Below are 10,746 nucleotides of genomic sequence, written 5' to 3' on the forward strand. Positions count from 1 at the left end.
CTTTTAATACTTTTAACTGTTATTTATTATCCTTCTACTAACATAGAAACCTAAATATTAATTTTTTAGAAACTCAAACATGTTAGAAGACACTTGGCATTATCAGAGGGGGTTAAAGAAAATTTCCTTTCGGAGGAAATTTGCATCTTATGGCATGATAACCCATAATTGAAAAATTGACAAAAAATTTCCCCCAATCTATTCTAATAGGAAAAATTACAGTTTACCCCCAAAAAGTTGACAACGTTTTTCAATTCGAACATCAAAGTTTCAATTTTTGTAATCCACCACCACAAAGTTCCAATTTTTTTCAATTCAACCAATATTATCCCAAAATTTCCATATTGCCCCTGATTTTTATTTTTTATGAAAAAAAAAATTTGGGTGCAAAAAAGGCCAGATGGCCAAAGGGGTGGCAACGACCACCTCGGATTTTTTTTAAAAAATTTTTTTTATAAAAAATAAAAATAATAAAAATTAGGGCAATATGAGAAGATTTGGATATAATTGATCAAATTACAAAAATTTGGAACTTTGGGGGGGTGAATTGCAAAAATTGAAACTTTGGTGTTCGAATTGAAAAATGCTGTCAACTTTGAGGGGGTAAACTGTAATTTTCCCATTTTAATAAGGGTTAAATACCAAATACCCTCTGGGGTTTGGTAACTTTATTTTTACCCCCTAGGGTTTCATTTTTATCACAGAACCCCCCTTGAGTTTTGATAAAGAACCAAATTAGTCTATCCGGTAGTTGACCATTAGTTGACTGTTAGGACTGACACGTGGACCAATCAGATGTTGACACCTGGCACCTATTTAATTTTTTTAATTTTTTTTTTTTTAAAAAAAAGTATTTAAAAAAAAAAGAAAAAGAAAAGAAAAAAATTTGGCCACCCCCTTGGCCATTTGGGGGTGGCCATGAGGGGTGGCCCGGCCACCCCCAATTTTTTTTTTTTTTTAAAAAAAAAAAAATTAAATAGGTGCCACGTGTCAATATCTGATTGGTCCACGTGTCAGTCGTAACGGTCAACTAACGGATGGACTAACTTAGTCATTTTTCAAAACCCCAATGGGGTCCTGTGATAAAAATGAAACCCTAGGGGAGTAAAAATAAAGTTACCAAACCCCAGGGGGGTATTTGGTATTTAACCCTTTTAATAAATGCAAGTGTCATATAACATGTGAGGGACACATGTTTTCTTGGACATAAATTTTATCTTGTATTGTTGATGAGACATTGTCAATCAGCCTTACTCTTAGAGTATATAATTAAATGAAGGATTGTCACATTTTTTGGGTTACAAATAAACATTAAAAAAATAGCCACATTTGTAGACAAAAATATTTTACGGTGCAAAGTTGAGAGGGGATTACTAATTAGTTGGTCATTGTTTTAATTTGTTATTGTAAACCAATATGCATATCAAACAATATCCGTTTGGTCAAAGCACTAGAATCACAAACCATTTCACTATATACTCTAAAACTACGTACAGATTTTATTCCAGATCGGAGAATCTACAAGAAACATTAACAGCTAAAAGAGGTCTACATTTTCAAATAAAGTCCAATTTTTTTTTTTTTTTTCCAAAAGCACTAGCACCGCCTAGGAATGGCATTGCCAAATTAGACACCCAAAAAAGCCCTACAGTGGCCGTCCCAATGATCTTTTATCAGACGCATCCTCTCCACTCTTTCTGTTTCCAGCCGTGCCTCCCAGTACTTGGGGCAACTGTTCAAATAGTTGTAATATGTAAACCCTTAAATAAAATAAAACAAAGTCTTTTCATTGGCAAAATATGCCCGTTCAATCTTTTGTTATTTTGATTTTCTAAGTTTTCTTAAACATAAGCCATAACTGAAGGAATTGAAAGAAACCCTACCTCCGGCTTAATAGAATATTAAGCTGATCCAAGTGTACAGCACCTTCATAAACTCCAGCCTGAAATCAACAAAAAAGAGTTCATTGTTTTTTTTGCAAAATGTGCACCACAACCCAGAACCTCATGGCACAAAAGCCCATAAATGATTATATTCTATTTATTCACTTCTAATAGCATTCACGTCCGCTTAGCATATTTTACTGCCGATTGACTTACCTCTCGACATAGAGGGCATTTTGCTTTAGGTTCTGCTGCCTTTAGGCCATCAACAATAGTGACTGATGCGGCCGAGCAAGCACACATGTAGCAGAATATGTGACTACAAGGGAGGGCAACCGGATCAAAGACTGTGTCCTGCTTCCAAAATCACATAAAATCATTAACAAAGGGCCTCACTGAAATACATGGTAATTTGATATGGTATCAGAGCAAATATTCTAAATTCGAACATTGTTTCCGTCATTTACCTCTCATTTCAATTATATTTATTGAGCTCGTTTAAGAGTTAGAATGTTAATTAAATAATTAAATTTATAATTTTCTATTAACTTATGCTTAATGTCAGTCATGTGTACACAATATGCAGACGGAAACTTACATACCAAGCATATGGAACAAGTGAGGTCAATATTGACTTTGACGAAGTGGAAGAGCTCACAAGTAAGTGAGGGTTGTGTGAGGTTGCATCCCTCAAACAAAACTGATTTGACCTTGCTTTCCCTTAGATTGATGTGGAAAGCCATGAGCTCACACAGCCAAGGACTTTGAAGAATTTCAATATGCTTGCTTTGAGCTTGTGACTTGAAGGCCTGGCCTTGATTAGAGTAATGAACCTGTGCTCAAAATCAATAATATTTAAGTAAATTCATAAAGAACAACCAAAGCCAAGTTATATTGTCAAAATAAATGGGATGACGTGACAGTGAAAATCAGCCCTTAATATGCCTTCTTTTACAAATATTTGTTGATACAAATGCTGATTGTCAATATTATGTCATAACAGTTATATAACAATCTACTAAATAGCATTTTACACTTCACAAAGCATGATAGATATACCTTATCGTATTTCTTTAGTATTTTTCGGATTGCAACGGCGTTGATCAGTGCGTAAGTAACCAGGTCCTTTCCTTCTTGGATTAAGGTGACATGGTTATTTTGTAGCTTGGCTTTGAACCAAATAAAGTACTTCCGAAACCCAGAAGCAAGATGTAGCTCAAGCAATTCCTGGGCACGCTGATTAAAGCAACCTACTACTGCAGACATTTCCTTGAGAAGAGAAGGAAAGAAGGTTCCATCGCACACTACACATATCCAAACACAACAAATCAAAACCTTTAACTTCTTTTGTCTCATTTCTTGGAATCTAAATCCTTATTTATCTAACAAGATGATTAAATTAGTAGTTATTAACCTATCAAAATATTAATTTAATTCACCGTTTCATTTCAAATTAAGCTTTTAGGATAACCGGTGATTTAACAATGAGTATTATGTAAGTTAAAACTCACCTGAATCGTATAACGTCTCCGAGTATTCCAAACGATCCGGGTTCTGCAAATCTATGGAAAACCTTCTATTAGTCATACTTCTATCACAACGACTCTAAAACGAGAAAATAGGAGCTATTGGATGGCTGGTTAAAATAAAGTTACCTGTCACACTCTGGACCGTACGCCCGGGATCGGGACCGTACGTCCTCTGTGATATCTCGGATCGTATATCCGGTCGCGAGACCGTACGTTTGGTTCGAGGTTTTCGGGGAGAACCTCATTTGTCCACTTGTCCTCTTATTCTCCAGAATCAAATTCTAAGGCTATCAAAGGGCTTTCTAAGGTCTCCTAACTCAAAAAAAAGTCTCCAAGTGAACAAAATCATGTCAAGTCAAGACAACGCTATTCTAAACAAGATTTAAAGCATAATTAAAGCTAAACTAACAACTCAAACAGCAACTATGACAACATTTGAGTAGCATAACGACGTAAAAACGAGCTAGGCTTAAGAGCGTTACCTCCTTGAAGCGAAACTTCAAGAACTTCCCTTCCGTTAGCACCAAACACTCACAAAACCTCACAAAACGGTTTCTGGGTAGCTTGGGGCGAGAGAGAGGTGTGAAAACTGAAAGGGGTATGGGGTATTTATAGCTGAGGGGCTCTACCAACTCTCCAAAAAAGCAGCGAACGTCTGCCAACCCTAGCGTACGTCCGGTACTATTTACATAGCGGTCCAAAGGCTGCCTCGTACGTCCAGGTATTATCCAAAGGGTATGCCAAAAAGTATCGTACGTCCGTGTGGTCCTGCGTATGTCTGTGTACTATTTGCAGAGCATACGTACGGTGGTCCTCCCTACGTACGTTTAAGCTACAAATAGAAGCGTATGCCCGCTAACCCTAGCGTACGTCCAGTCCAAAAGTCCAAATTACCCTTCTAGTGTCCTTAGTGACCCAAAGCCCAAATTAAACCCCTAACTAAGCTACCTAAGCTTAGTTAATTATTTAGGTCACTACATTAATAGTCTCTCCTTTTTTCAAAGCTTTCAGGTTATATGAAAATATAAGAAAATTTTGACTTTTTGTCATCCAAGCTCAAGGTTGAAAAATGTTTTTTGAATCATTTTTGGGGTAACAAACAAACAGTAAAAAAAAAATAGACACATTTTTTGACAGAAATATTTTACGCCTAGACAATCGAAGCTAAGTTGAGAGGGAATTATTTGTTCGTTGTTTTAATTTCTATTGTAAACCATTCTGCATATCAAACAATATCCACTTGGTCAAGCACTAGAATCACAAACCATTTCATTATATACACTAAAACTATGTACAGATTTTATTCCAGATCAGAGAATCTACAAGAAACATTAACAGCTAAAAGAGGTCCACATTTTCAAATAAAGTACAAATTTTTACATAGCACTAGCATTGCCTAGGAATGGCATTGCCTAATTAGACACCTAGAAATGCCTTACACTGACCGTCCCAATAATCTTTTATCTGACGAATCCTCTCCACTGTTTCTGTTTGAAGCCGCGCCTCCCAGTACTCGGGGTAACTGTTCAAATAGTGGTAATATGTACAATGTTAGATGTAATAAAACAAAGTCTTAACAATAAAATAAATCATCTCCATTTCACTGGCAAAATATGCCCATTCAATCCTTTGTTGTTTTGATTTTCTATGTTTTGTTAAAGATAAGCCATAACTGAAGGAATTGAAAGAAACACTACCTCCGGCTTAATAGAATACTAAGCTCATCCAAGTGTACAGCACCTTCATAAACTCCCCTCTGAAATCAACAAGAAATAGTTCATTGTTTTTTATTGCAAAATGTGCACCAAAACTTCATGGTGCAAAAGCCCATAAATGATTATATTCTATTTATTCACTTCTAATAGCATTCACATCCGACTTGGCAAATTTTGACTGCCGATTGACTTACCTCTCGACATAGAGGGCATTTTGTTTTAGGCTCTGCTGCATTTAGGCCATCAACAATAGTGATTGATCCGGCTGAGCAAGCACACATGTAGCAGAATATGTGACCACAAGTAAGGGCAACTGGATCAAAGACTTTGTCCTGCTTCCAAAATCACATAAAATCATTAACAAAGGGCTTTACTGAAGCACATAGTCATTTGACATGGTATCAGACCAACGATTCTAAATTCGAACATTATTTTCGTCATTCACCTCCCGTTTCAATTATATGTATTGAGCTCGCTTATTAAAGGAGAGTTTAAAAGTTAAAATATTAATTAAATAATTAAATTTATAATTTTCTATTAACTTATGTTTAATGTCAGTCATGTATACACAATATGCGGTCGGAAACTTACGTACCAAGCATATGGAACAAGTGAGGTCAATATCGACTTTGACGGAATCGAAGAGCTCACAAGTAAGTGAGGGTCGGCCATCATCATTACATGTGAGGTTGCATCCCTCAAAGAAAACTGATTCGACCTTGCTTTCCCTTAGATTGATGTGGAAAGCCATAAGCTCATACAGCCAAGGACTTTGAAGAATTTCAATATGCTTGCTTTGAGCTTGTGATTTGAAGGCCTGACCTTTATTAGAGTAATGAACCTGTGCTCAAAATTAATTATACTTAAGTAAATTAATATAGAAAAACCAAAGCCAAAACGAATGAGAGACGTGACCGGAAAATCAGTCCTTAATATGCATTCTTTTACAAATATTTACTGATGCAAATGCTGATTGTCAGTATCACATCATAACTGTTGTATAACTGTCTATTAAATAGCATTTGTCTTACACTTCACAAAGCCGAATAGATATACCTTATCGTATTTCTTTAGTATTTTTTGGATTGCAACCGCGTTGATCAGTGCGTAAGTAACAAGGTCCTTTCCTTCTTGGATTAAGGTGACATGGTTATTTTGTAGCTTGGCTTTGAACCAAATAAAGTACTTCCGAAACCCAGAAGCAAGATGTAGCCCAAGCAATTTCTGGGCACGCTTATTAAAGCAAGCTACCACTGCAGACATTTCCTTGAGAAGAGAAGGAAAGAAGGTTCCATCGCACACTACACATATCCAAACACAACAAATCAAAACCTAAAAGCAATGTTGATAACCCGGAAAGATTAGATAAAGAAAGATTCAAAATAAACTAGAAAACTTGAACAACTTAAGAAAATGCATGTAAAAATAGTTTTTTTCCAGATGATTACATGGGCAATGGTGAGGGCATGTTTGGGTGTCATGGAGTCCATCAATGGCATTGTCGGAATGAAAATCGGTCCGGCACTTCTTCAAAATCTTCTTAAGCTTCTTGAAGTCAAGCCAAGGAAGTTTTTTCTCTTGGCCTTGCATGTACTCCTGGTATTTCTTGCAAAACTTCATTTTAATTCGATCCTCACTGACAACAATATCTCCTCAATTTCTTTTCTTTCTTCAACAGAGATTGATTTTGATAATATGAATGTAACACAACAGAGATTAATGCATCTGAATCCTCTGTTTCTGTCTCGTTTCCCTCTCTCTCTCTCTCTTTCTCAGTCTGTGTCTCTGTGTATGTCGGGAAATGATGGCGGCATGGACTGGTTAGAGAGCAGTTACTTGAAGCAAAAAAACTGTGATTCCCGAGAGAAAAGTCAATTTATCGAAAGTTTCTCCTCCACAGCTTTAACAAACTTGATCACGCAGAAGAGGATGCGACTCCTTGTGAAGTCAATTTACACACAAATTTATAATCATATATAATATGTAGGATACGTACAACAGTTTATAATTGATAAAATAATTAAAAATATAGGGTTGACAATTTACATATTCTTCGAAAATAATTGGTTAAATTTATCTTAAATACCAACTAAATAGCCTCAAAGAAAAGGATTGAAAGTAACCATTCAACTGTACGTGCCCATTAAAAAAATTATTAAAAAAAAAGTTCAGAAGAAACTTTCTATGAATTGAGATGACATTAAAGATAAGGAACATTGACTAAACATTAAAACGTGATTTTTTTTTTTTTTTTTGACATGTCCACACAAGAGAGAGAGATGAATTCGAACTAGTGACATCTACTTCATAAAGCGAGGTTTCCAGCCGATTAAAATACCCCTTGGAGACAACATTAAAACATGTTTTTAATACACCACTAGCTTGGCAAATTGATTGCACTAATTATCCAACGAGCACCACTAATTTCGTTTAATCCTGTGATAAGGATCAGGAAAAATACTGGCATGCACGTAAGGAAGAGTGTTGAGGAATAATCACACATTGCTTGTGGACAAGACCTTTGGCATGTTTATGAAGAATGGGCAACCTTCTCCTGTAGAACCGATTTTATGAGATGAGTTAGGCTCACAAATTTATTCATGGTATCAAAGCCTACCACATGACGAATGTAGCCCATGCCACTTACCCGTGACAAGGATCAAGAAAAATACTAGTCTGCATGTGAGAGAGTGTGTTAGTGGATAATTTCACATTGCTTGTGGACAAGACCTTTGGCATGTTTATAAAGAATGAACAACATTCTCCTATAGAACTAGTTTTATGAGATGAGTTAGGTCCACAAATTTTTTCATAATATCAGAGTCTACCACATGACGAATGTAGCCCACACCACTTACCCGTAACAAGGATCAAGAAAAATACAAGTATGCACATGAAGGAGTGTGTTGATGAATAATCTTACATTGCTTGTGGCCAAGATCTTGGACATGTTTATAAGGAGTGTGCAACCTTCTTTTATTGAACCGATTTTATGAGATGAGTTAAATCCACTAATTTCTTCTTGAGTTATATTAAATAAACATATGTTCTTAGAATGCATGGTTGTCATATACCGTAAAGATATATGTCAAATGTTCTATTAATCCAATTAAAAATGTATGCAGGAATCGAATGCTTTAAAGACATGTGACTGGATTGAAGTAATTTCTTGAAAGAAAAGTTTGTCCTATCATGATTCTCATCACATCCTGGATATTATTATGTTCATAAAAAGCTCAATCCACAGAAGAATATGTAAAAAGAAGTATGGAGAAATTTCACTTTAGACTATTGAACTACAACACGTTTTGAGAAGATCCCAAAAAATTCAAAAATTCTCAATTTATACTCCTGAACTTTCAATGTCAATCAATTTACCCCCTCCATTAGTTTTTAACCGTTAATTTCTAACGGAAATGCCTAAAAAGACCAAATTACACTTCGATTTTCATTTTTTTTTTTAATTTTTAATTTGAAATTAAGGATAAATTTGAAATTTTATAAAAACATCAAAGGTATAAATGTCATTTTATCACTTTTAACGTTTAAAATCTGATAGATAAGGTAAATTGATTGAAATTGAAAGTTCGAGGGGTTAAATTGAGAGTTTTTGAAATTTATGGGGGTCTTCTCAAAACGCGCAGTAGTTGAAGGGTTTAAAGTGAAGTTTTCCCAAGAAGTATTGATTGTGCAATAATACAAAATCTCTAATTAATACGGATGCAATCTAAATGCTTATAGGATTTCTACGGCCTTCTTTTTCATGCGTGACGAAATGAAACAACGTACGCCGTTCGTTCGGCCACACTAAAGACATTGTCATGTCACGTGTGGCATGTGACAGTGATGATGATGAGCAACGGTTTTCACCTTCATCTATCGCTCATTAGTAATATTAGAAACATACTCTTATTTGTCTTATATTATTTCAAATATGATGTGATTTATTGTGGTACTTAGGTAAATAATTTTAGTTTTTAACATGTTAAACTTATATATTTCAGTAATACATAAAAAAATTTAAAATTTTTTTTTTTAAAAAAAACGACTAGGAAAAGAAGAGAGGACTATTGGAGAAGTTATCTATGAAGATTTTCTTTTTGGGATTTGGAGGACCCTTTGACTTTGAGAAGCTATTGCCGTGACTTCAACGCAGCAACACGTCCATGTTCGTTTTTCGCGAGAAATTGAAACAAAATGAGAAAACGTTAATTATTTGGCCACGCATTGGGCCATATTTTCGCCACGTATTATTTTGGGGTTGGTGAGCTTAGTAGGTGACAGCGAAGCGTTGCGATTAATACGAAGTCGTTGCAGAGCCTTGAGTGTGAAAAAAAAAAAAAATCACATATCTCCTGGAAAAGTACTGACCCTTGGATTTTGAGTCTGACTCGAATACAATCATTGGTTCTTAGAAACTATATGATATTGATTGTGGGAAGTTTTATCTTATGTATATTTTTTCTAATAATAGCAAAATTATAAAGATGTAAAGTGACAAGCGGATACTAAAGTTTATAATTGGTGAAATTATTACTGTTGTATAGATATTAAGTTAGCCACAAATTAATCATTTTATCAATTATGAATGGACATAATTTTTTTTTCAAACTGGTCACGTTGGAGAAAACTATAAAATTGTCGTGGGTCTTTTAACATGTAAAAAATACATAAGTTTTTAGTTAGCATATAAAAAATACATGATTTTTTTTTAATAGAATTATTAAAAAGTAAGTATTTCTTACATACTCAAAAGACAAATAACTGTTAATAAACAGAATTGAAAAAAAATTCATCTAACCCAATTTAGAGAATATTTTTGTCTATTATAGATTGCTATATCAATTTATGAAGAATTTTGTAATAAAATTTATAATAACCCTAAGGCAATCCCTGTGGGAGATATATGTGTTGGAGTCCTGCTATGTGGCTGCCAAAAGGAAGCCTAGTGTAGGACATATATTAAAATAATAATAATAATAAAAAAAATTGTATATTTTTTTTGTTAGTTAAATTTCTATAAATTAATATTTAATTTTTAATGCCTCAAAACTTGTTTTTGGATTCAAAACTAAGGTTCCGTTTACTTCGACGTAAAATGATTTTCACATTTACGGGTGTTTACTTCGACGTAAAATAGTGGTCAATGGAAAATATTTTCTTTTTGACCGAAAACTCTTCTTTAATTTTCGGAAAATGATTTACGGCTTTTTTCGGCTATGAGCACCTCATTCTTGAATCGATGGACCTTGCCAAGACTCGCCCAGAACCTCGCTGGGACTTGACCGAGATTCGCCCAAGACCTGCTCGAGACCGCATGAGGATCAGCCCGGGACCTGACCGGACTAAGGCAGGACCCATGTACCCAAGACGGTCGGGACTTCGCCCGAGGACAGCCGGGACAGCCGGACAGCCATTCACTTTGGGACTCCGTGGGACTTCGCCTGATACCTCGCCAGGACTTTACCCAGAGACTTCGACGAGAACTGTCCGAGACTTCGCTGAACTGTCGGGACCCTCGGGATCCCTGCCGGGACACACCGCGGGACTTGACGGACCGTCAGACCACGGGACCAGCGGATCCGCCGGGATATGCCAAAGTTCTGAGAACGTGTCGAG

The 10,746-nt window shown here is 35.6% G+C and overlaps 2 protein-coding genes across 2 annotated transcripts; both read right to left on the reverse strand.

Moving 5' to 3' along the window:
- Nucleotides 1–1,626: 1,626 nt before the first annotated feature.
- LOC132169134 (probable E3 ubiquitin-protein ligase BAH1-like 1) lies at nt 1,627–3,470 on the reverse strand. Its single transcript, XM_059580217.1, has 6 exons — nt 3,395–3,470; nt 2,943–3,187; nt 2,486–2,716; nt 2,100–2,237; nt 1,884–1,942; nt 1,627–1,732 (listed from the first exon to the last, which is right to left on the reverse strand). The coding sequence occupies exons 1-6, from the start codon at nt 3,468–3,470 to the stop codon at nt 1,627–1,629; spliced, it is 855 nt and encodes a 284-aa protein (XP_059436200.1).
- A 1,358-nt stretch (nt 3,471–4,828) lies between these two features.
- LOC132172883 (probable E3 ubiquitin-protein ligase BAH1-like 1) lies at nt 4,829–6,747 on the reverse strand. The gene is made up of 6 exons (XM_059584446.1): nt 6,576–6,747; nt 6,184–6,428; nt 5,723–5,968; nt 5,322–5,459; nt 5,110–5,168; nt 4,829–4,934 (listed from the first exon to the last, which is right to left on the reverse strand). Exons 1-6 carry the CDS (start codon nt 6,745–6,747, stop codon nt 4,829–4,831), a joined length of 966 nt encoding a protein of 321 aa, XP_059440429.1.
- Between the last annotated feature and the right edge of the window lie 3,999 nt (nt 6,748–10,746).

The sequence above is a fragment of the Corylus avellana genome, chromosome ca2 (genome assembly GCF_901000735.1).
Source record: "Corylus avellana chromosome ca2, CavTom2PMs-1.0".
Lineage (NCBI taxonomy): Eukaryota > Viridiplantae > Streptophyta > Magnoliopsida > Fagales > Betulaceae > Corylus > Corylus avellana.